This window comes from Salvelinus namaycush, chromosome 2, assembly GCF_016432855.1.
Source record: "Salvelinus namaycush isolate Seneca chromosome 2, SaNama_1.0, whole genome shotgun sequence".
NCBI classification, from domain to species: Eukaryota; Metazoa; Chordata; class Actinopteri; order Salmoniformes; family Salmonidae; genus Salvelinus; species Salvelinus namaycush.
The window spans coordinates 75,037,599-75,062,467 of NC_052308.1; the positions used below are offsets into that span (position 1 = coordinate 75,037,599).

The 24,869-nt window shown below is 42.7% G+C and overlaps 1 protein-coding gene across 1 annotated transcript in view; it reads right to left on the minus strand.

The window, feature by feature from the left end:
- Positions 1-545: 545 nt before the first annotated feature.
- The window catches only part of LOC120023487 (slit homolog 1 protein-like), a 129,877-nt gene continuing 105,553 nt past the window's right edge, over positions 546-24,869 (minus strand). The window contains exons 28-36 of the mRNA XM_038967516.1: positions 23,000-23,124; positions 22,445-22,539; positions 21,876-22,015; positions 18,784-18,877; positions 18,563-18,700; positions 17,210-17,438; positions 15,486-15,616; positions 735-889; positions 546-640 (exon numbers count right to left, since the gene is read on the minus strand). Coding sequence (XP_038823444.1) covers positions 546-640; positions 735-889; positions 15,486-15,616; positions 17,210-17,438; positions 18,563-18,700; positions 18,784-18,877; positions 21,876-22,015; positions 22,445-22,539; positions 23,000-23,124 — 1,202 coding nt within the window. The remainder of the gene's footprint in view (positions 641-734; positions 890-15,485; positions 15,617-17,209; positions 17,439-18,562; positions 18,701-18,783; positions 18,878-21,875; positions 22,016-22,444; positions 22,540-22,999; positions 23,125-24,869) is intronic.

Consider the following 24,869-nt stretch of genomic DNA (forward strand, 5'->3'; position numbering starts at 1 on the left):
GTGCATGTGTGTGAATTATTAATGGTCCCAGGGGGTAGTTGTGTCTCTGTGGGTCAGTGAAGCCTTGAGTGGTGTTCTAGACACAGTGCCCTATTCCTCTCTCTGTAGAGGAATCACAGCAATGATGATGTCATAGGATGATGACTGTATCCCAGCGGTTCTTCATCCGGGGGTCACGTTCGAGTTTCTCCGCTAGCAGCACTACACATCTGATTCCACCAATCAAAGCTTGATGATGAGTTGATTAGTGGAATCAGACGTGTAGTGCTGGGGAAAACCAAAACAATCTGCCACGTTGTGTCCCGGGACCAGGATCAGAAACACCGATGTGCTTGTTCAGTGATACAGTAGATGACCTGTGTCAGATTACAAAACACTTCTGCCTGTCCTCGTCAAGCCATGCATGAAGACCTGACCCACTAGACGACACGTCAGAGGAGGTTGGACTATATGCCGGTTGTCACTGTGGTCTCTAAGGGGGTTGGTGATCCAGCTAAACATATCCCTAATACAGTAGGCAGTACATCCACGCTAAGCATAGTCATTTAGTTGTCTGAATTCCTGATGCAGCCGTGGAAACTGGAGGAGTTGAGGGGCTGGAAGAGACTCAGAGAGGAGTAGGACATCTTCTCTGGCATACCTGGAGAGGAGGGAGGGAGAGAGGGAGAAAGGATATATGTAATAGGGTGGGTTAGGGCCTGAACCTAGCTCTCAGCTGAGGTCAGGTGTCTTACCCCCCACGTATAGCGGTGCCTCTCCAGACAGAGGTGGGACCCCTCCCAGACTGTCCAGAGTGGTGGGCGCACCCCCGTCCACAGACAGGTTCACCATCCTGTCAAAGGTCACCAGCTCTACCGTATGGAAACGCCCGTCGTTCACCGTCTCAGCGCTACGGCAACACCAGAGGTCAGGGGTTAGAGGTCAGAGGTTAGGTGCCGGTGATATTTTATTATTTTCTGATAGTCGGTGTTTGTGAATAGAATGTAGATGACGTTGGTGTGTGTGTGTGTACCTGTATGTAGTGTGTGTGTGTTTGTGTGTTTGTGTGTGTATATAACATGTAAAAGGTGTCTGTGTGTGTGTGTGTGTACACACACTACCATTCAAAAGTTTGGGGTCACTTAGAAATGTCCTTGTTTTCCATGAAAACAGACATGAAAGGAGTTGCAAAATGAGTAGGAAATATAGTCAAGACGTTGACAAGGTTATAAATAATGATTTTTAATTGAAATAATAATTGTGTCCTTCAAACTTTGCTTTCGTCAAAGAATCCTGCATTTGCAGCAATTACAGCCTTGCAGACCTTTGGCATTCTAGTTGTCAATTTGTTGAGGTAATTTGAAGAGATTTCTCCCCATGCTTCCTGAAGCACCTTCCACAAATTGGATTGGCTTGATGGGCACTTCTTATGTACCGTACGGTCAAGCTGCTGCCAGCTCAATAGGGTTGAGATCTGGTGACTGTGCTGGCCACTCCATTATAGACAGAATACCTGCTGACTGCTTCTTCCCTAAATAGTTCTTGCATAGTTTGGAGCTGTGCTTTGGGTCATTGTCCTGGAAATTGGCTCCAATTAAGCGCAGTCCACAGGGTATTGCATGGCGTTGCAATATGGAGTGATAGTCTTCCTTCTTCAAGATCCCTTTTACCCTGTACAAATCTCCCACTTTACCACCACCAAACCATCCCCAGACCATCACATTGCCTCCACCATGCTTGACAGACGGCATCAAGCACTCCTCCAGCATCTTTTCATTTTTTCTGCATCTCACGAATGTTCTTCTTTGTGATCCGAACACCTCAAACTTAGTTATGGATCCGTCTGTCCATAACACTTTTTTCCAGTCTTCCTCTGTCCAGTGTCTGTGTTCTTTTGCCCATCTTAATTTTTATTGGCCAGTCTGAGAAATGGCTTTTTCTTTGCAACTCGGAGTCGCCTCTTCACTGTTGACATTGAGACTGATGTTTTGAAGGTACTATTTAATGAAGCTGCCAGTTGAGGACTTGTGAGGCGTCTGTTTCTCAAACTAGACACTAATGTACCCACTCCGCTTTCTATTCTTTGCCCTGTTCTGTGAAGGGAGTGGTCCACAGCGGTGTACGAGATCTTCAGTTTCTTGGGAACTTCTCACATGGAATAGCCTTCATTTCTCAGAACAAGAATATACTGATGAGTTTCAGAAGAATTTTTTTTGTTTCTGGACATTTTGAGCCTGTAATCGAACCCACAAATGCTGATCCTCCGAGATACTAAACTAGTCTAAATAAGGCCATTTTTATTGCTTCTTTAATCAGTACAACAGTTTTCAGCTGTGCTAACATAATTGCAAAAGGGTTTTCTAATGATCAATTAGCCTTTTAAAATGATAAACTTGGATTAGCTAACACAACGTGTCATTGGAACACAGGAGTGATGGTTGCTGATAAATGGGCCTCAGCTGTTTCCAGCCACAATAGTAATTTACAACATTAACAATGTCCACACTGTATTTCTATTCAATTTGATGTTATTTTAATAGACAAAAAATGTGCTTTTCTTTCAAAAACAAGGAAATGTCTAAGTGACCCCAAACTTTTGAACGGTAGTGTATATATAACCTGTAGAAAGTGTGTTCCTGTAGATAGTGTGTGTACCTGTAGATAGTGTGTTCCTGTAGATAGTGTGTGTACCTGTAGATAGTGTGTGTTCCTGTAGATAGTGTGTGTTCCTGTAGATAGTGTGTGTACCTGTAGATAGTGTGTGTACCTGTAGATAGTGTGTGTACCTGTAGATAGTGTGTGTACCTGTAGATAGTGTGTACCTGTAGATAGTGTGTGTACCTGTAGATAGTGTGTGTTCCTGTAGATAGTGTGTACCTGTAGATAGTGTGTGTACCTGTAGATAGTGTGTTCCTGTAGATAGTGTGTGTACCTGTAGATAGTGTGTTCCTGTAGATAGTGTGTGTACCTGTAGATAGTGTGTTCCTGTAGATAGTGTGTGTACCTGTAGATAGTGTGTTCCTGTAGATAGTGTGTGTACCTGTAGATAGTGTGTTCCTGTAGATAGTGTGTGTACCTGTAGATAGTGTGTGTACCTGTAGATAGTGTGTGTTCCTGTAGATAGTGTGTACCTGTAGATAGTGTGTGTTCCTGTAGATAGTGTGTTCCTGTAGATAGTGTGTGTTCCTGTAGATAGTGTGTGTTCCTGTAGATAGTGTGTTCCTGTAGATAGTGTGTGTTCCTGTAGATAGTGTGTTCCTGTAGATAGTATGTGTACCTGTAGATAGTGTGTGTACCTGTAGATAGTATGTGTACCTGTAGATAGTATGTGTACCTGTAGATAGTGTGTGTACCTGTAGATAGTGTGTGTACCTGTAGATAGTGTGTGTTCCTGTAGATAGTGTGTGTACCTGTAGATAGTGTGTTCCTGTAGATAGTGTGTGTACCTGTAGATAGTGTGTTCCTGTAGATAGTGTGTGTACCTGTAGATAGTATGTGTACCTGTAGATAGTATGTGTACCTGTAGATAGTGTGTGTACCTGTAGATAGTGTGTGTACCTGTAGATAGTGTGTGTTCCTGTAGATAGTGTGTGTACCTGTAGATAGTGTGTTCCTGTAGATAGTGTGTGTACCTGTAGATAGTGTGTGTACCTGTAGATAGTGTGTGTTCCTGTAGATAGTGTGTGTACCTGTAGATAGTGTGTGTACCTGTAGATAGTGTGTGTACCTGTAGATAGTGTGTGTACCTGTAGATAGTGTGTGTACCTGTAGATAGTGTGTGTACCTGTAGATAGTGTGTGTACCTGTAGATAGTGTGTGTACCTGTAGATAGTGTGTGTACCTGTAGATAGTGTGTGTTCCTGTAGATAGTGTGTACCTGTAGATAGTGTGTGTTCCTGTAGATAGTGTGTTCCTGTAGATAGTGTGTGTTCCTGTAGATAGTGTGTGTTCCTGTAGATAGTGTGTTCCTGTAGATAGTGTGTGTTCCTGTAGATAGTGTGTTCCTGTAGATAGTATGTGTACCTGTAGATAGTGTGTGTACCTGTAGATAGTATGTGTACCTGTAGATAGTATGTGTACCTGTAGATAGTATGTGTACCTGTAGATAGTGTGTGTACCTGTAGATAGTGTGTGTACCTGTAGATAGTGTGTGTTCCTGTAGATAGTGTGTGTACCTGTAGATAGTGTGTTCCTGTAGATAGTGTGTGTACCTGTAGATAGTGTGTTCCTGTAGATAGTGTGTGTACCTGTAGATAGTATGTGTACCTGTAGATAGTATGTGTACCTGTAGATAGTGTGTGTACCTGTAGATAGTGTGTGTACCTGTAGATAGTGTGTGTTCCTGTAGATAGTGTGTGTACCTGTAGATAGTGTGTTCCTGTAGATAGTGTGTGTACCTGTAGATAGTGTGTGTACCTGTAGATAGTGTGTGTTCCTGTAGATAGTGTGTGTACCTGTAGATAGTGTGTGTACCTGTAGATAGTGTGTGTACCTGTAGATAGTGTGTGTACCTGTAGATAGTGGAATAGTGTGTACCTGTAGATAGTGTGTTCCTGTAGATAGTGTGTGTACCTGTAGATAGTGTGTGTACCTGTAGATAGTGTGTGTACCTGTAGATAGTGTGTGTACCTGTAGATAGTGTGTGTACCTGTAGATAGTGTGTTCCTGTAGATAGTGTGTTCCTGTAGATAGTATGTGTACCTGTAGATAGTGTGTGTACCTGTAGATAGTATGTGTACCTGTAGATAGTATGTGTACCTGTAGATAGTGTGTGTACCTGTAGATAGTGTGTGTACCTGTAGATAGTGTGTGTTCCTGTAGATAGTGTGTGTACCTGTAGATAGTGTGTTCCTGTAGATAGTGTGTGTACCTGTAGATAGTGTGTTCCTGTAGATAGTGTGTGTACCTGTAGATAGTATGTGTACCTGTAGATAGTATGTGTACCTGTAGATAGTGTGTGTACCTGTAGATAGTGTGTGTACCTGTAGATAGTGTGTGTTCCTGTAGATAGTGTGTGTACCTGTAGATAGTGTGTTCCTGTAGATAGTGTGTGTACCTGTAGATAGTGTGTGTACCTGTAGATAGTGTGTGTTCCTGTAGATAGTGTGTGTACCTGTAGATAGTGTGTGTACCTGTAGATAGTGTGTGTACCTGTAGATAGTGTGTGTACCTGTAGATAGTGTGTGTACCTGTAGATAGTGTGTTCCTGTAGATAGTGTGTTCCTGTAGATAGTGTGTGTACCTGTAGATAGTGTGTGTACCTGTAGATAGTGTGTGTACCTGTAGATAGTGTGTGTACCTGTAGATAGTGTGTGTACCTGTAGATAGTGTGTTCCTGTAGATAGTGTGTTCCTGTAGATAGTGTGTGTACCTGTAGATAGTGTGTGTACCTGTAGATAGTGTGTGTACCTGTAGATAGTGTGTGTACCTGTAGATAGTGTGTGTTCCTGTAGATAGTGTGTGTTCCTGTAGATAGTGTGTACCTGTAGATAGTGTGTGTTCCTGTAGATAGTGTGTTCCTGTAGATAGTGTGTTCCTGTAGATAGTGTGTTCCTGTAGATAGTGTGTGTACCTGTAGATAGTGTGTGTACCTGTAGATAGTGTGTGTACCTGTAGATAGTGTGTGTTCCTGTAGATAGTGTGTTCCTGTAGATAGTGTGTGTACCTGTAGATAGTGTGTGTACCTGTAGATAGTGTGTGTACCTGTAGATAGTGTGTGTACCTGTAGATAGTGTGTGTACCTGTAGATAGTGTGTGTACCTGTAGATAGTGTGTGTTCCTGTAGATAGTGTGTGTACCTGTAGATAGTATGTGTTCCTGTAGATAGTGTGTGTACCTGTAGATAGTGTGTGTTCCTGTAGATAGTGTGTGTACCTGTAGATAGTGTGTGTTCCTGTAGATAGTATGTGTACCTGTAGATAGTGTGTGTTCCTGTAGATAGTGTGTGTACCTGTAGATAGTGTGTGTACCTGTAGATAGTGTGTGTACCTGTAGATAGTATGTGTACCTGTAGATAGTGTGTGTTCCTGTAGATAGTATGTGTACCTGTAGATAGTGTGTGTACCTGTAGATAGTGTGTGTACCTGTAGATAGTATGTGTACCTGTAGATAGTGTGTGTACCTGTAGATAGTGTGTGTACCTGTAGATAGTGTGTGTACCTGTAGATAGTGTGTGTACCTGTAGATAGTGTGTGTACCTGTAGATAGTATGTGTACCTGTAGATAGTGTGTGTACCTGTAGATAGTGTGTGTACCTGTAGATAGTGTGTGTACCTGTAGATAGTGTGTGTACCTGTAGATAGTGTGTTCCTGTAGATAGTGTGTTCCTGTAGATAGTGTGTTCCTGTAGATAGTGTGTGTACCTGTAGATAGTATGTGTACCTGTAGATAGTGTGTGTACCTGTAGATAGTGTGTGTACCTGTAGATAGTGTGTGTACCTGTAGATAGTGTGTGTTCCTGTAGATAGTGTGTGTACCTGTAGATAGTGTGTTCCTGTAGATAGTGTGTTCCTGTAGATAGTGTGTTCCTGTAGATAGTGTGTGTACCTGTAGATAGTGTGTTCCTGTAGATAGTGTGTGTACCTGTAGATAGTGTGTGTACCTGTAGATAGTGTGTGTACCTGTAGATAGTGTGTGTACCTGTAGATAGTGTGTGTACCTGTAGATAGTGTGTGTACCTGTAGATAGTGTGTGTACCTGTAGATAGTGTGTGTACCTGTAGATAGTGTGTGTACCTGTAGATAGTATGTGTACCTGTAGATAGTGTGTGTACCTGTAGATAGTGTGTGTACCTGTAGATAGTGTGTGTACCTGTAGATAGTGTGTTCCTGTAGATAGTGTGTTCCTGTAGATAGTGTGTGTACCTGTAGATAGTATGTGTACCTGTAGATAGTGTGTGTACCTGTAGATAGTGTGTGTACCTGTAGATAGTGTGTGTACCTGTAGATAGTGTGTGTTCCTGTAGATAGTGTGTGTACCTGTAGATAGTGTGTTCCTGTAGATAGTGTGTTCCTGTAGATAGTGTGTTCCTGTAGATAGTGTGTGTACCTGTAGATAGTGTGTTCCTGTAGATAGTGTGTGTACCTGTAGATAGTGTGTTCCTGTAGATAGTGTGTTCCTGTAGATAGTGTGTGTACCTGTAGATAGTGTGTGTACCTGTAGATAGTGTGTGTACCTGTAGATAGTGTGTGTACCTGTAGATAGTGTGTGTTCCTGTAGATAGTATGTGTACCTGTAGATAGTGTGTGTACCTGTAGATAGTGTGTGTTCCTGTAGATAGTGTGTGTACCTGTAGATAGTGTGTGTACCTGTAGATAGTGTGTGTACCTGTAGATAGTGTGTGTACCTGTAGATAGTGTGTGTTCCTGTAGATAGTGTGTGTACCTGTAGATAGTGTGTTCCTGTAGATAGTGTGTTCCTGTAGATAGTGTGTGTACCTGTAGATAGTGTGTTCCTGTAGATAGTGTGTTCCTGTAGATAGTGTGTGTACCTGTAGATAGTGTGTGTACCTGTAGATAGTGTGTGTACCTGTAGATAGTGTGTGTACCTGTAGATAGTGTGTGTACCTGTAGATAGTGTGTGTACCTGTAGATAGTGTGTGTTCCTGTAGATAGTGTGTGTACCTGTAGATAGTGTGTGTTCCTGTAGATAGTGTGTTCCTGTAGATAGTGTGTTCCTGTAGATAGTGTGTTCCTGTAGATAGTGTGTGTACCTGTAGATAGTGTGTTCCTGTAGATAGTGTGTTCCTGTAGATAGTGTGTGTACCTGTAGATAGTGTGTGTACCTGTAGATAGTGTGTGTACCTGTAGATAGTGTGTGTACCTGTAGATAGTGTGTGTTCCTGTAGATAGTGTGTGTACCTGTAGATAGTGTGTGTACCTGTAGATAGTGTGTGTTCCTGTAGATAGTGTGTGTTCCTGTAGATAGTGTGTGTTCCTGTAGATAGTGTGTTCCTGTAGATAGTGTGTGTTCCTGTAGATAGTGTGTGTTCCTGTAGATAGTGTGTGTTCCTGTAGATAGTGTGTGTTCCTGTAGATAGTGTGTGTTCCTGTAGATAGTATGTGTACCTGTAGATAGTGTGTGTACCTGTAGATAGTATGTGTACCTGTAGATAGTATGTGTACCTGTAGATAGTGTGTGTACCTGTAGATAGTGTGTGTACCTGTAGATAGTGTGTGTTCCTGTAGATAGTGTGTGTACCTGTAGATAGTGTGTTCCTGTAGATAGTGTGTGTACCTGTAGATAGTGTGTTCCTGTAGATAGTGTGTGTACCTGTAGATAGTATGTGTACCTGTAGATAGTATGTGTACCTGTAGATAGTGTGTGTACCTGTAGATAGTGTGTGTACCTGTAGATAGTGTGTGTTCCTGTAGATAGTGTGTGTACCTGTAGATAGTGTGTTCCTGTAGATAGTGTGTGTACCTGTAGATAGTGTGTGTACCTGTAGATAGTGTGTGTTCCTGTAGATAGTGTGTGTACCTGTAGATAGTGTGTGTACCTGTAGATAGTGTGTGTACCTGTAGATAGTGTGTGTACCTGTAGATAGTGTGTGTACCTGTAGATAGTGTGTTCCTGTAGATAGTGTGTAGATAGTGTGTGTACCTGTAGATAGTGTGTGTACCTGTAGATAGTGTGTGTACCTGTAGATAGTGTGTGTACCTGTAGATAGTGTGTTCCTGTAGATAGTGTGTTCCTGTAGATAGTGTGTTCCTGTAGATAGTGTGTGTACCTGTAGATAGTGTGTGTACCTGTAGATAGTGTGTGTACCTGTAGATAGTGTGTGTTCCTGTAGATAGTGTGTGTACCTGTAGATAGTGTGTGTACCTGTAGATAGTGTGTGTACCTGTAGATAGTGTGTGTTCCTGTAGATAGTGTGTTCCTGTAGATAGTGTGTGTACCTGTAGATAGTGTGTGTACCTGTAGATAGTGTGTGTACCTGTAGATAGTGTGTGTACCTGTAGATAGTGTGTGTACCTGTAGATAGTGTGTGTACCTGTAGATAGTGTGTGTTCCTGTAGATAGTGTGTGTACCTGTAGATAGTATGTGTTCCTGTAGATAGTGTGTGTACCTGTAGATAGTGTGTGTTCCTGTAGATAGTGTGTGTACCTGTAGATAGTGTGTGTTCCTGTAGATAGTATGTGTACCTGTAGATAGTGTGTGTTCCTGTAGATAGTGTGTGTACCTGTAGATAGTGTGTGTACCTGTAGATAGTGTGTGTACCTGTAGATAGTATGTGTACCTGTAGATAGTGTGTGTTCCTGTAGATAGTATGTGTACCTGTAGATAGTGTGTGTACCTGTAGATAGTGTGTGTACCTGTAGATAGTATGTGTACCTGTAGATAGTGTGTGTACCTGTAGATAGTGTGTGTACCTGTAGATAGTGTGTGTACCTGTAGATAGTGTGTGTACCTGTAGATAGTATGTGTACCTGTAGATAGTATGTGTACCTGTAGATAGTGTGTGTACCTGTAGATAGTGTGTGTACCTGTAGATAGTGTGTGTACCTGTAGATAGTGTGTGTACCTGTAGATAGTGTGTTCCTGTAGATAGTGTGTTCCTGTAGATAGTGTGTGTACCTGTAGATAGTATGTGTACCTGTAGATAGTGTGTGTACCTGTAGATAGTGTGTGTACCTGTAGATAGTGTGTGTACCTGTAGATAGTGTGTGTTCCTGTAGATAGTGTGTGTACCTGTAGATAGTGTGTTCCTGTAGATAGTGTGTTCCTGTAGATAGTGTGTGTACCTGTAGATAGTGTGTTCCTGTAGATAGTGTGTGTACCTGTAGATAGTGTGTGTACCTGTAGATAGTGTGTGTACCTGTAGATAGTGTGTGTACCTGTAGATAGTGTGTGTACCTGTAGATAGTGTGTGTACCTGTAGATAGTGTGTGTACCTGTAGATAGTGTGTGTACCTGTAGATAGTGTGTGTACCTGTAGATAGTATGTGTACCTGTAGATAGTGTGTGTACCTGTAGATAGTGTGTGTACCTGTAGATAGTGTGTGTACCTGTAGATAGTGTGTTCCTGTAGATAGTGTGTTCCTGTAGATAGTGTGTGTACCTGTAGATAGTATGTGTACCTGTAGATAGTGTGTGTACCTGTAGATAGTGTGTGTACCTGTAGATAGTGTGTGTACCTGTAGATAGTGTGTGTTCCTGTAGATAGTGTGTGTACCTGTAGATAGTGTGTGTACCTGTAGATAGTGTGTGTTCCTGTAGATAGTATGTGTACCTGTAGATAGTGTGTGTACCTGTAGATAGTGTGTGTTCCTGTAGATAGTGTGTGTACCTGTAGATAGTGTGTGTACCTGTAGATAGTGTGTGTACCTGTAGATAGTGTGTGTTCCTGTAGATAGTATGTGTACCTGTAGATAGTGTGTGTACCTGTAGATAGTGTGTGTTCCTGTAGATAGTGTGTGTACCTGTAGATAGTGTGTGTACCTGTAGATAGTGTGTGTACCTGTAGATAGTGTGTGTACCTGTAGATAGTGTGTGTTCCTGTAGATAGTGTGTGTACCTGTAGATAGTGTGTTCCTGTAGATAGTGTGTTCCTGTAGATAGTGTGTGTACCTGTAGATAGTGTGTGTACCTGTAGATAGTGTGTGTACCTGTAGATAGTGTGTGTACCTGTAGATAGTGTGTGTTCCTGTAGATAGTATGTGTACCTGTAGATAGTGTGTGTACCTGTAGATAGTGTGTGTTCCTGTAGATAGTGTGTGTACCTGTAGATAGTGTGTGTACCTGTAGATAGTGTGTGTACCTGTAGATAGTGTGTGTACCTGTAGATAGTGTGTGTTCCTGTAGATAGTGTGTGTACCTGTAGATAGTGTGTTCCTGTAGATAGTGTGTTCCTGTAGATAGTGTGTGTACCTGTAGATAGTGTGTTCCTGTAGATAGTGTGTTCCTGTAGATAGTGTGTGTACCTGTAGATAGTGTGTGTACCTGTAGATAGTGTGTGTACCTGTAGATAGTGTGTGTACCTGTAGATAGTGTGTGTTCCTGTAGATAGTGTGTGTACCTGTAGATAGTGTGTGTTCCTGTAGATAGTGTGTTCCTGTAGATAGTGTGTTCCTGTAGATAGTGTGTTCCTGTAGATAGTGTGTGTACCTGTAGATAGTGTGTTCCTGTAGATAGTGTGTTCCTGTAGATAGTGTGTGTACCTGTAGATAGTGTGTGTACCTGTAGATAGTGTGTGTACCTGTAGATAGTGTGTGTACCTGTAGATAGTGTGTGTTCCTGTAGATAGTATGTGTACCTGTAGATAGTGTGTGTACCTGTAGATAGTGTGTGTTCCTGTAGATAGTGTGTGTACCTGTAGATAGTGTGTGTACCTGTAGATAGTGTGTGTACCTGTATATAGTGTGTGTACCTGTAGATAGTGTGTGTACCTGTAGATAGTGTGTGTTCCTGTAGATAGTGTGTTCCTGTAGATAGTGTGTTCCTGTAGATAGTGTGTGTTCCTGTAGATAGTGTGTACCTGTAGATAGTGTGTGTACCTGTAGATAGTGTGTTCCTGTAGATAGTGTGTTCCTGTAGATAGTGTGTGTACCTGTAGATAGTGTGTGTACCTGTAGATAGTGTGTGTTCCTGTAGATAGTGTGTTCCTGTAGATAGTGTGTTCCTGTAGATAGTGTGTGTTCCTGTAGATAGTGTGTTCCTGTAGATAGTGTGTGTTCCTGTAGATAGTGTGTACCTGTAGATAGTGTGTGTACCTGTAGATAGTGTGTGTACCTGTAGATAGTGTGTGTACCTGTAGATAGTGTGTGTACCTGTAGATAGTGTGTTCCTGTAGATAGTGTGTGTACCTGTAGATAGTGTGGTCCTGTAGATAGTGTGTTCCTGTAGATAGTGTGTGTTCCTGTAGATAGTGTGTGTACCTGTAGATAGTGTGTGTTCCTGTAGATAGTGTGTTCCTGTAGATAGTGTGTTCCTGTAGATAGTGTGTGTACCTGTAGATAGTGTGTGTACCTGTAGATAGTGTGTGTTCCTGTAGATAGTGTGTTCCTGTAGATAGTGTGTGTTCCTGTAGATAGTGTGTTCCTGTAGATAGTGTGTGTTCCTGTAGATAGTGTGTTCCTGTAGATAGTGTGTGTTCCTGTAGATAGTGTGTACCTGTAGATAGTGTGTGTACCTGTAGATAGTGTGTGTACCTGTAGATAGTGTGTGTTCCTGTAGATAGTATGTGTACCTGTAGATAGTGTGTGTTCCTGTAGATAGTGTGTACCTGTAGATAGTGTGTGTACCTGTAGATAGTGTGTGTACCTGTAGATAGTGTGTGTACCTGTAGATAGTGTGTGTTCCTGTAGATAGTGTGTACCTGTAGATAGTGTGTGTTCCTGTAGATAGTGTGTACCTGTAGATAGTGTGTGTACCTGTAGATAGTGTGTGTTCCTGTAGATAGTGTGTACCTGTAGATAGTGTGTGTTCCTGTAGATAGTGTGTTCCTGTAGATAGTGTGTGTACCTGTAGATAGTGTGTGTACCTGTAGATAGTGTGTGTACCTGTAGATAGTGTGTTCCTGTAGATAGTGTGTGTACCTGTAGATAGTGTGTGTACCTGTAGATAGTGTGTTCCTGTAGATAGTATGTGTACCTGTAGATAGTGTGTTCCTGTAGATAGTGTGTTCCTGTAGATAGTGTGTGTACCTGTAGATAGTGTGTGTACCTGTGGATAGTGTGTGTTCCTGTAGATAGTGTGTGTACCTGTAGATAGTGTGTGTACCTGTAGATAGTATGTGTACCTGTAGATAGTGTGTGTACCTGTAGATAGTGTGTGTTCCTGTAGATAGTGTGTTCCTGTAGATAGTGTGTGTACCTGTAGATAGTGTGTGTACCTGTAGATAGTGTGTTCCTGTAGATAGTATGTGTACCTGTAGATAGTGTGTTCCTGTAGATAGTGTGTTCCTGTAGATAGTGTGTGTACCTGTAGATAGTGTGTGTACCTGTAGATAGTGTGTGTTCCTGTAGATAGTGTGTGTACCTGTAGATAGTGTGTGTACCTGTAGATAGTGTGTTCCTGTAGATAGTGTGTGTACCTGTAGATAGTGTGTGTACCTGTAGATAGTGTGTGTTCCTGTAGATAGTGTGTTCCTGTAGATAGTGTGTGTACCTGTAGATAGTGTGTGTACCTGTAGATAGTGTGTTCCTGTAGATAGTGTGTGTACCTGTAGATAGTGTGTGTACCTGTAGATAGTGTGTGTTCCTGTAGATAGTGTGTTCCTGTAGATAGTGTGTGTACCTGTAGATAGTGTGTGTACCTGTAGATAGTGTGTGTTCCTGTAGATAGTGTGTGTTCCTGTAGATAGTGTGTGTACCTGTAGATAGTATGTGTACCTGTAGATAGTGTGTGTACCTGTAGATAGTGTGTGTACCTGTAGATAGTATGTGTACCTGTAGATAGTGTGTGTACCTGTAGATAGTATGTGTACCTGTAGATAGTGTGTGTACCTGTAGATAGTATGTGTACCTGTAGATAGTGTGTGTACCTGTAGATAGTGTGTGTTCCTGTAGATAGTGTGTTCCTGTAGATAGTGTGTGTACCTGTAGATAGTGTGTGTACCTGTAGATAGTGTGTGTACCTGTAGATAGTGTGTTCCTGTAGATAGTGTGTTCCTGTAGATAGTGTGTGTACCTGTAGATAGTGTGTGTTCCTGTAGATAGTGTGTGTACCTGTAGATAGTGTGTGTACCTGTAGATAGTATGTGTACCTGTAGATAGTGTGTGTACCTGTAGATAGTGTGTGTACCTGTAGATAGTGTGTGTACCTGTAGATAGTGTGTGTACCTGTAGATAGTGTGTGTACCTGTAGATAGTGTGTGTACCTGTAGATAGTGTGTGTTCCTGTAGATAGTGTGTGTACCTGTAGATAGTGTGTTCCTGTAGATAGTGTGTACCTGTAGATAGTGTGTGTACCTGTAGATAGTGTGTGTACCTGTAGATAGTGTGTGTTCCTGTAGATAGTGTGTGTTCCTGTAGATAGTGTGTGTACCTGTAGATAGTGTGTGTACCTGTAGATAGTGTGTGTACCTGTAGATAGTGTGTGTACCTGTAGATAGTATGTGTACCTGTAGATAGTGTGTGTACCTGTAGATAGTGTGTGTTCCTGTAGATAGTGTGTTCCTGTAGATAGTGTGTGTACCTGTAGATAGTGTGTGTACCTGTAGATAGTGTGTGTACCTGTAGATAGTGTGTTCCTGTAGATAGTGTGTTCCTGTAGATAGTGTGTGTACCTGTAGATAGTGTGTGTTCCTGTAGATAGTGTGTGTACCTGTAGATAGTGTGTGTACCTGTAGATAGTATGTGTACCTGTAGATAGTGTGTGTACCTGTAGATAGTGTGTGTACCTGTAGATAGTGTGTGTACCTGTAGATAGTGTGTGTACCTGTAGATAGTGTGTGTACCTGTAGATAGTGTGTGTACCTGTAGATAGTGTGTGTTCCTGTAGATAGTGTGTGTACCTGTAGATAGTGTGTTCCTGTAGATAGTGTGTTCCTGTAGATAGTGTGTGTACCTGTAGATAGTGTGTGTACCTGTAGATAGTGTGTGTTCCTGTAGATAGTGTGTGTACCTGTAGATAGTGTGTTCCTGTAGATAGTGTGTTCCTGTAGATAGTGTGTGTACCTGTAGATAGTGTGTGTTCCTGTAGATAGTGTGTGTACCTGTAGATAGTGTGTGTACCTGTAGATAGTGTGTGTTCCTGTAGATAGTGTGTTCCTGTAGATAGTGTGTGTACCTGTAGATAGTGTGTGTTCCTGTAGATAGTGTGTGTACCTGTAGATAGTATGTGTACCTGTAGATAGTGTGTGTACCTGTAGATAGTGTGTGTACCTGTAGATAGTGTGTGTTCCTGTAGATAGTGTGTGTACCTGTAGATAGTGTGTGTACCTGTAGATAGTATGTGTACCTGTAGATAGTGTGTGTACCTGTAGATAGTGTGTGTACCTGTAGATAGTGTGTGTTCCTGTAGATAGTGTGTGTTCCTGTAGATAGTGTGTGTACCTGTAGATAGTGTGTGTACCTGTAGATAGTGTGTGTACCTGTAGATAGTGTGTGTACCTGTAGATAGTATGTGTACCTGTAGATAGTGTGTGTACCTGTAGATAGTGTGTGTACCTGTAGATAGTGTGTGTTCCTGTAGATAGTGTGTGTACCTGTAGATAGTGTGTGTACCTGTAGATAGTGTGTGTACCTGTAGATAGTGTGTGTTCCTGTAGATAGTGTGTGTACCTGTAGATAGTATGTGTACCTGTAGATAGTGTGTTCCTGTAGATAGTGTGTTCCTGTAGATAGTGTGTGTACCTGTAGATAGTGTGTGTTCCTGTAGATAGTGTGTGTACCTGTAGATAGTATGTGTACCTGTAGATAGTGTGTGTACCTGTAGATAGTATGTGTACCTGTAGATAGTGTGTGTTCCTGTAGATAGTGTGTGTTCCTGTAGATAGTATGTGTACCTGTAGAAAGTGTGTGTACCTGTAGATAGTGTGTGTACCTGTAGATAGTGTGTGTACCTGTAGATAGTGTGTCCAGGCTGACTACCAGGGTCGTAGCTGACTCGAACATGTCCCTCATGGAGCTCCACAGCCATTGGCTTGTTGTCTCCATTATACAGCAGGATACCGTTATCCTCCGCTGTCGACACCTGGGGAACACACACAAGTCAGAATGTGTGTGTGTGTACACATGTGTGTTTTCCTCTGTGTGTGTATGCACATATGTGTGTGTGTGCCTGTATCTATGTGTGTGTGTGTGTGTTTATGTTTTCCTCTGTACAGAGTGTGTGTGTGTGTGTGTGCGTGTGCGTGTGCGTGTGCGTGCGTGCGTGCGTGCGTGCGTGCGTGCGTGCGTGCGTGCGTGCGTGCGTGTGTATTAGGGTGATTACATGTCCTGGATTGTGGACAAGATAAGGACAATAGACTATATGATAAGGACAAGAGACTATATGATAAGGACAAGAGACTATATGATAAGGACAAGCGACTATATGATAAGGACAAGAGACTATATGATAAGGACAAGAGACTATATGATAAGGACAAGAGACTATATGATAAGGACAAGAGACTATATGATAAGGACAAGAGACTATATGATAAGGACAAGAGACTATATGATAAGGACAGGAAAAGAGACTATATGATAAGGACAAGAGACTATATGATAAGGAAAAGAGACTATATGATAAGGACAAGAGACTATATGATAAGGAAAATAGACTATATGATAAGGACAAGAGACTATATGATAAGGACAAGAGACTATATGATAAGGACAAGAGACTATATGATAAGGACAAGAGACTATATGATAAGGACAAGAGACTATATGATAAGGACAATAGACTATATGATAAGGACAAGAGACTATATGATAAGGACAAGAGACTATATGATAAGGACAAGCGACTATATGATAAGGAAAAGAGACTATATGATAAGGACAAGAGACTATATGATAAGGAAAAGAGACTATATGATAAGGACAATAGACTATATGATAAGGACAAGAGACTATATGATAAGGACAAGAGACTATATGATAAGGACAAGAGACTATATGATAAGGACAAGAGACTATATGATAAGGACGTGGTGCTGGTGATGTTAAACACTTCTCCAATCATTGTTGAGATCTTATATTCTGCGAAGTGCAAGACGAGACCAAGGCCAATGTTATATCATCAACCAATCACATTTGTCAAATCCTGTCAGGCTAAATTATAGATAAACTTGGAGAGGACAGTTAACTACTTACAAAAGGTGTGCGTTTAATGAAGAGCTACAACAGTATGAAAATAACCGTATTAGACTGAAAGATGAGGTCATTCATTTCATCAAACTTGTGAGGCTCTCCATGCTCATTAGTTTCTCAGTCAACATCTGTGCTGCTACTTCACTCAAACCTGTTGAAAAGCCTCCCTTCCTAACTCTTCCCCGAGACCAACCAGAAATATTCCCTTGGCCAAATATTCCCAGATTTGCATTAAAGTGGCCTCTCTTTTATCACCAACACTTGCACGAGGCAAAAGAGTAGACTTACGTGAGCTTCAGTTAGCTCGCTCAGTGCAGCAGGAGGGAGATGTGTGTGTGTGTGTGTGTGTGTGTGTGGGGGGGGGGGTATTAATGTCTAGGCTACACTGTCCCGCAAAATCATCCCGTTGTCCTGCATTTGGGTATTTTAAATGTGGTCACCCTAGTGTGTGTGTGTGTGTGTGTGTGTGTGTGTGCGTGATTACCTGCAGTGTGATGTTAGCCTGAGGCCAGTTCTTCAGGTCAGACAGCTGTAGGTAAGAATCTCTATTCACGAAGTTCACACTGACCAGCTTCTCACAACGCACACCCTCGAACCCCGGCAGACACTGGCACAGCGCAGTACCGCCTCTGTCCACACAGGGGGCGCTGTTTTGACAGCGAGCCCGCTCACAGGGAGATGGAGGAGGAGGGGGCACCTCACACAACTCACCACTAGGGGGTGGAAGAGGGGAGAATTACTACTCATCACAACAAGCAAACATGCAGACATCTTGTGTCCTGAGGGGTGTTCCACAAGGGAAATAGTCTGCAAACATAAGCTAACACATTCCATTTGTTCTGTGTTCCAGTCTGAGTAGTGTGCTGTGCACGTGTGTGTTCCAGTCTGAGAAGGTAGTGTGCTGTGCACGTGTGTGTTCCAGTCTGAGAAGGTAGTGTGCTGTGCACGTGTGTGTTCCAGTCTGAGAAGGTAGTGTGCTGTGCACGTGTGTGTTCCAGTCTGAGAAGGTAGTGTGCTGTGAACGTGTGTGTTCCAGTCTGAGAAGGTAGTGTGCTGTGCACGTGTGTGTTCCAGTCTGAGAAGGTAGTGTGCTGTGCACGTGTGTGTTCCAGTCTGAGAAGGTAGTGTGCTGTGCACGTGTGTGTTCCAGTCTGAGAAGGTAGTGTGCTGTGAACGTGTGTGTTCCAGTCTGAGAAGGTAGTGTGCTGTGCACGTGTGTGTTCCAGTCTGAGAAGGTAGTGTGCTGTGAACGTGTGTGTTCCAGTCTGAGAAGGTAGTGTGCTGTGCACGCGTGTGTTCCAGTCTGAGAAGGTAGTGTGCTGTGCACGTGTGTGTTCCAGTCTGAGAAGGTACTGTGCTGTGTACGTGTATGTTCCAGTCTGAGAAGGTAGTATGCTGTGAACGTGTGTGTTCCAGTCTGATAAGGTAGTGTGCTGTGCACGTGTGTGTTCCAGTCTGAGAAGGTAGTGTGCTGTGCACGTGTGTGTTTCTATTTCATGTAGTAAAAATAGAAATCATTTGCACTTAAAAAGCCGCTAAAAAGCCACAGTAATCCATACAAAAATGTGCTAATGTAACATTTAGGAATGTTCATTCAAATTGTTCAACTGAAATTGTTAACATGTTGGCCCTCAAATTGAACCCTTTATGAACCCACCTCTTATGTACGACAGCACTGAGACAAGGAGAGACCAACTTAGTATGACACATCTAGGGCACTAATAGTTTCCACATTTACACCTGTGTGTGTGTGTGTGTGTGTGTGTGTGTGTGTGTGTGTGTGTGTGTGTGTGTGTGTGTGTGTGTGTGTGTGTGTGTGTGTGTGTGTGTGTCTTACCTGTACCCCTCAGGGCAGGTGCAGGTGTATCCATCTACCAGGTCCACACACACCGCTCCATTCTGACAGTCCTGATCCTCACACTCATCATAGTTCACACTGCAGTCACCCCCCACGAAGCCTGGGGCACACACACAACTGGACACACACACGTAGAACATGAACATGTGTACCAGTGTGTGTGTGTGTGTGTGTGTGCGTCTGTGTCTGTGTGTAGTCACCTGGGGCCTGTAGTGGTGCTGCTGCAGGTAGAGTGTTGCTGACAGGGGTTTCTACCAGGAGAACACACATCCTCCTCTTCCTCACACAACAACCCTGAGAGAGAGAGAGAGAGAGAGAGAGAGAGAGAGAGAGAGAGAGAGAGAGAGAGAGAGAGAGAGAGAGAGAGAGAGAGAGAGAAGGAGCGAGAGAGAGATGGAGAGAGAGAGAAGGAGCTAGAGAGAGAAGGAGCAAGAGAGAGAAGGAGCAAGAGAGAGAGAAGGAGCAAGAGATAGAGATATTTAGTTTTAAAGGATTATCAATTCAAAAAATGATCTTTTTTGAAAGTAATGTATCTACTCATCTATATATTATGTGTCACAGTTGTTTTGCCTATATAATGTCCTGAGAGAATGGCTATAGAATGTCCTGAGAGAATGTCTATAGAATGTCTATAGAATGTCCCGAGAATGTCCTGAGAGAATGTCCTGAGAGAATGTCCTGAGAGAATGTCTATAGAATGTCCCGAGAATGTCTATGAAATGTCCTGAGAGAATGTCTATAGAATGTCCTGAGAATGTCTATAGAATGTCCTGAGAATGTCTATAGAATGTCCTGAGAATGTCTATAGAATGTCCTGAGAATGTCTATAGAATGTCCTGAGAAGGTCTATAGAATGTCCTGAGAATGTCTATAGAATGTCCTGAGAATGTCTATAGAATGTCCTGAGAATGTCTATAGAATGTCCTGAGAATGTCTATAGAATGTCCTGAGAATGTCTATAGAATGTCCTGAGAGAATGTCTATAGAATGTCCTGAGAGAATGTCTATAGAATGTCCTGAGAGAATGTCTATAGAATGTCCTGAGAGAATGTCTATAGAATGTCCTGAGAGAATGTCTATAGAATGTCCTGAGAGAATGTCTATAGAATGTCCTGAGAATGTCTATAGAATGTCCTGAGAGAATGTCTATAGAATGTCCTGAGAGAATGTCTATGAAATGTCCTGAGAATGTCTATAGAATGTCCTGAGAATGTCTATAGAATGTCCTGAGAATGTCTATAGAATGTCCTGAGAATGTCTATAAAATGTCCTGAGAATGTCTATAGAATGTCCTGAGAATGTCTATAGAATGTCCTGAGAATGTCTATAGAATGTCCTGAGAATGTCTATAAAATGTCCTGAGAATGTCTATAGAATGTCCTGAGAGAATGTCTATAGAATGTCCTGAGAATGTCTATAGAAAGTCCCGAGAATGTCTATAGAATGTCCTGAGAATGTCTATAGAATGTCCTGAGAACGTCTATAGAATGTCCTGAGAGAATGTCTATAGAATGTCCTGAGAGAATGTCTATAGAATGTCCTGGGAGAATGTCTATGAAATGTCCTGAGAATGTCTATAAAATGTCCTGAGAATGTCCTGAGAGAATGTCCTGAGAATGTCTACAGAATGTCTATAGAATGTCCTGAGAGAATGTCTATAGAATGTCCTGAGAGAATGTCTATAGAATGTCCTGAGAGAATGTCTATAGAATGTCCTGAGAGAATGTCTATAGAATGTCCTGAGAGAATGTCTATAGAATGTCCTGAGAGAATGTCTATAGAATGTCCTGAGAGAATGTCTATAGAATGTCCTGAGAGAATGTCTATAGAATGTTCTGAGAGAATGTCTATAGAATGTCCTGAGAGAATGTCTATATAATGTCCTGAGAGAATGTCTATAGAATGTCCTGAGAATGTCTATGAAATGTCCTGAGAATGTCTATAGAATGTCCTGAGAATGTCTATAAAATGTCCTGAGAGAATGTCTATAGAATGTCCTGAGAGAATGTCTATAGAATGTCCTGAGAGAATGTCTATAGAATGTCCTGAGAGAATGTCTATAGAATGTCCTGAGAGAATGTCTATAGAATGTCCTGAGAGAATGTCTATATAATGTCCTGAGAGAATGTCTATATAATGTCCTGAGAGAATGTCTATAGAATGTCCTGAGAATGTCTAAAGAATGTCCTGAGAGAATGTCTATAAAATGTCCTGAGAGAATGTCTATAGAATGTCCTGAGAGAATGTCTATAGAATGTCCTGAGAGAATGTCTATAGAATGTCCTGAGAATGTCTATGAAATGTCCTGAGAATGTCTATAGAATGTCCTGAGAATGTCTATAGAATGTCCTGAGAGAATGTCTATAGAATGTCCTGAGAATGTCTATGAAATGTCCTGAGAATGTCTATGAAATGTCCTGAGAATGTCTATAGAATGTCCTGAGAATGTCCATAGAATGTCCTGAGAGAATGTCTATAGAATGTCCTGAGAGAATGTCTATAGAATGTCCTGAGAGAATGTCTATAGCAAGTCCTGAGAGAATGTCTATAGAATGTCCTGAGAGAATGTCTATAGAATGTCTATGAAATGTCCTGAGAATGTCTATAGAATGTCCTGAGAATGTCTATAGAATGTCCTGAGAATGTCTATAGAATGTCCTGAGAATGTCTATAGAATGTCCTGAGAGAATGTCTATAGAATGTCTATAGAATGTCCTGAGAGAATGTCTATAAAATGTCTAGAGAGAATGTCTAGAGAGATTGTCTAGAGAGAATGTCTTTACAATGTCTAGAGAGAATGTCTTTACAATGTCTAGGGAGAATGTCTAGAGAGAATGTCTTTAGAATGTCTAGAGAGAATGTCTTTACAATGTCTAGGGAGAATGTCCTGAGAGAATGTCTAAAGAATGTCCTGATAATGTCTATAGAATGTCCTGAGAATGTCTATAGAATGTCCTGAGAATGTCTATAGAATGTCCTGAGAGAATGTCTATAGAATGTCGATAGAGAATGTCTATAAAATGTCTAGAGAGAATGTCTAGAGAGAATGTCTAGAGAGATTGTCTAGAGAGAATGTCTTTACAATGTCTAGAGAGAATGTCTTTACAATGTCTAGGGAGAATGTCTAGAGAGAATGTCTTTAGAATGTCTAGAAAGAATGTCTTTAGAATGTCTAGAGAGAATGTCTTTAGAATGTCTAGAGAGAATGTCTTTAGAATGTCTAGAGAGAATGTCTTTAGAATGTCTAGAGAGAATGTCTATAGAATCTCTATGGAATGTCTAGATATCATACCTATGTAAAAGGGAGGACAGAAGCAGGTGTAGTTGCCTACTCCGTCCACACAGGTTGCGCCATTCTCACATCCGTGGTCCTCACAGTCATCTACATCCACCTCACAGAACGATCCATGGAAACCCACCAGGCATGAACAACTAGAGAGGGGAAAGACTGGTCAGTGTGTGTTTATGTGTGTGTGTGTTTATGTGTGTGTGTGTGTGTGTGTGTGTGTGTGTGTGTGTGTGTGTGTGTGTGTGTGTGTGTGTGTGTGTGTGTGTGTGTGTGTGTGTGTGCAGGGCCGCAACTTTGGTTTTAGAACATCATTTAGAAAACTATAATTATCCAGTCAGATAAACATTCCAAACAGCCTACACGACCACTCGGAGGCATCCGCATGGTTCTAATGCAATTTACAGAATGTTCTCACCGTCCGTAGCGAAGTTGCGCCCCTGTGTGTGTGTGTGTATATGGGTGTGTGTATGTGTTTGTGTATAGTGTGGGCCCAGTGTGTGTTTGTATATGTGTGTGTGTAGTGTGGGCCCAGTGTGTGTGTGTGTGTGTGTGTGTGTGTATATATGTGCTACCTGAATCTCCTTGTCTGTTCGTCACTGATGCAGGTTCCTCCATTTGTGCATGGGTTACTGGCACACACATCCACTGGAGTCTCACAGTATTTACCCTGTAAAACACACACACACACACACACACACACACACACACACACACACACACACACACACACACACACACACACACACACACACACACACACACACACACACACACACACACACACACACACACACACACACACACACACACACACACACACACACAAACACACACTTTCATTATATCTGTGTATTATATACATTAGGGTATTCTCTACTATAATAATACATTTTATTACTATTTTCAATAGGGTATTCTCTACTATAATAATATATTTTATTACTATTTTCAATAGAGTATTCTCTACTATAATAATACATTTTAGAGGATTTTAGAGTGACATAAAAATCACTCCATCCAATCATATCCTGTTATATTGGGTACAGGTTTATCTCACTGTGTATAACTGGATTAGTTGACACTAGATCAGTGTCCTGCTATGATTGGGGACAGTGGTGGGTTCTTACCGTGAAGCCGGGTGCACACACACATGTGTAGAGTTCTACAGGGTCAGACTGACACACACCGTGGTTCTGACAGGGCCCAGACACACATGGACTACACTTAGCCTGGACAGACGTCTCCACTGGACCTGGGGACGGAGAGAAGAACAATTGGAATTTGACTGGGGTCCCTACTAGCTGACGCCATCTTTCTGGGGTCCCTACTAGCTGGCTCCATCTTTCTGTGGTCCCTACTAGCTGACGCCATCTTTCTGGGGTCCCTACTAGCTGACGTCATCTTTCTGGGGTCCTTACTAGCTGACGCCAACTTTCTGGGGTCCCTACTATCTGACGCCATCTTTCTGGGGTCCCTACTAGCTGACGCCATCTTTCTGGGGTCCCTACTATCTGACGCCATCTTTCTGGGGTCCCTACTAGCTGACGCCATCTTTCTGGGGTCCCTACTAGCTGACGCCATCTTTCTGGGGTCCCTACTAGCTGACGCCATCTTTCTGGGGTCCCTACTATCTGACGCCATCTTTCTGGGGTCCCTACTATCTGACGCCATCTTTCTGGGGTCCCTACTATCTGACGCCATCTTTCTGGGGTCCCTACTATCTGACGCCATCTTTCTGGGGTCCCTACTAGCTGACGCCATCTTTCTGGGGTCCCTAATAGCTGACGCCATCTTTCTGGGGTTCCTACTATCTGACGACATCTTTCTGGGGTCCCTACTAGCTGACGACATCTTTCTGGGGTTCCTACTATCTGACGACATCTTTCTGGGGTTCCTACTATCTGACGACATCTTTCTGGGGTCCATACTAGCTGACGCCATCTTTCTGGGGTCCTTACTAGCTGACGCCAACTTTCTGGGGTCCCTACTATCTGACGCCATCTTTCTGGGGTCCCTACTAGCTGACGCCATCTTTCTGGGGTCCCTACTATCTGACGCCATCTTTCTGGGGTCCCTACTAGCTGACGCCATCTTTCTGGGGTCCCTACTAGCTGACGCCATCTTTCTGGGGTCCCTACTAGCTGACGCCATCTTTCTGGGGTCCCTACTATCTGACGCCATCTTTCTGGGGTCCCTACTATCTGACGCCATCTTTCTGGGGTCCCTACTATCTGACGCCATCTTTCTGGGGTCCCTACTATCTGACGCCATCTTTCTGGGGTCCCTACTAGCTGACGCCATCTTTCTGGGGTCCCTAATAGCTGACGCCATCTTTCTGGGGTTCCTACTATCTGACGACATCTTTCTGGGGTCCCTACTAGCTGACGACATCTTTCTGGGGTTCCTACTATCTGACGACATCTTTCTGGGGTCCCTACAAGCTGACGCCAACTTTCTGTGGTCCATACTAGCTGACGCCATCTTTCTGGGGTCCCTACCAGCTGACGCCATCTTTCTGGGGTCCCTACTAGCTGACGCCATCTTTCTGGGGTCCCTACTAGCTGACGCCATCTTTCTGGGGTCTCTACTAGCTGACGCCATCTTTCTGGGGTCCCTACTAGCTGACGCCATCTTTTTGGGGTCCCTACTAGCTGACGCCATCTTTCTGGGGTCCCTACTAGCTGGCTCCATCTTTCTGGGGTCCCTACTAGCTGACGCCATCTTTCTGGGGTCCCTACTAGCTGGCTCCATCTTTCTGGGGTCCCTACTAGCTGACGCCATCTTTCTGGGGTCTCTAATAGCTGACGCCATCTTTCTGGGGTCCCTAATAGCTGACGCCATCTTTCTGGGGTCCCTACTAGCTGACGCCATCTTTCTGGGGTCCCTACTAGCTGGCTCCATCTTTCTGGGGTCCCTACTAGCTGATGCCCTCTTTCTGGGGTCCCTACTAGCTGATGCCATCTTTCTGGGGTCCCTACTAGCTGATGCCATCTTTCT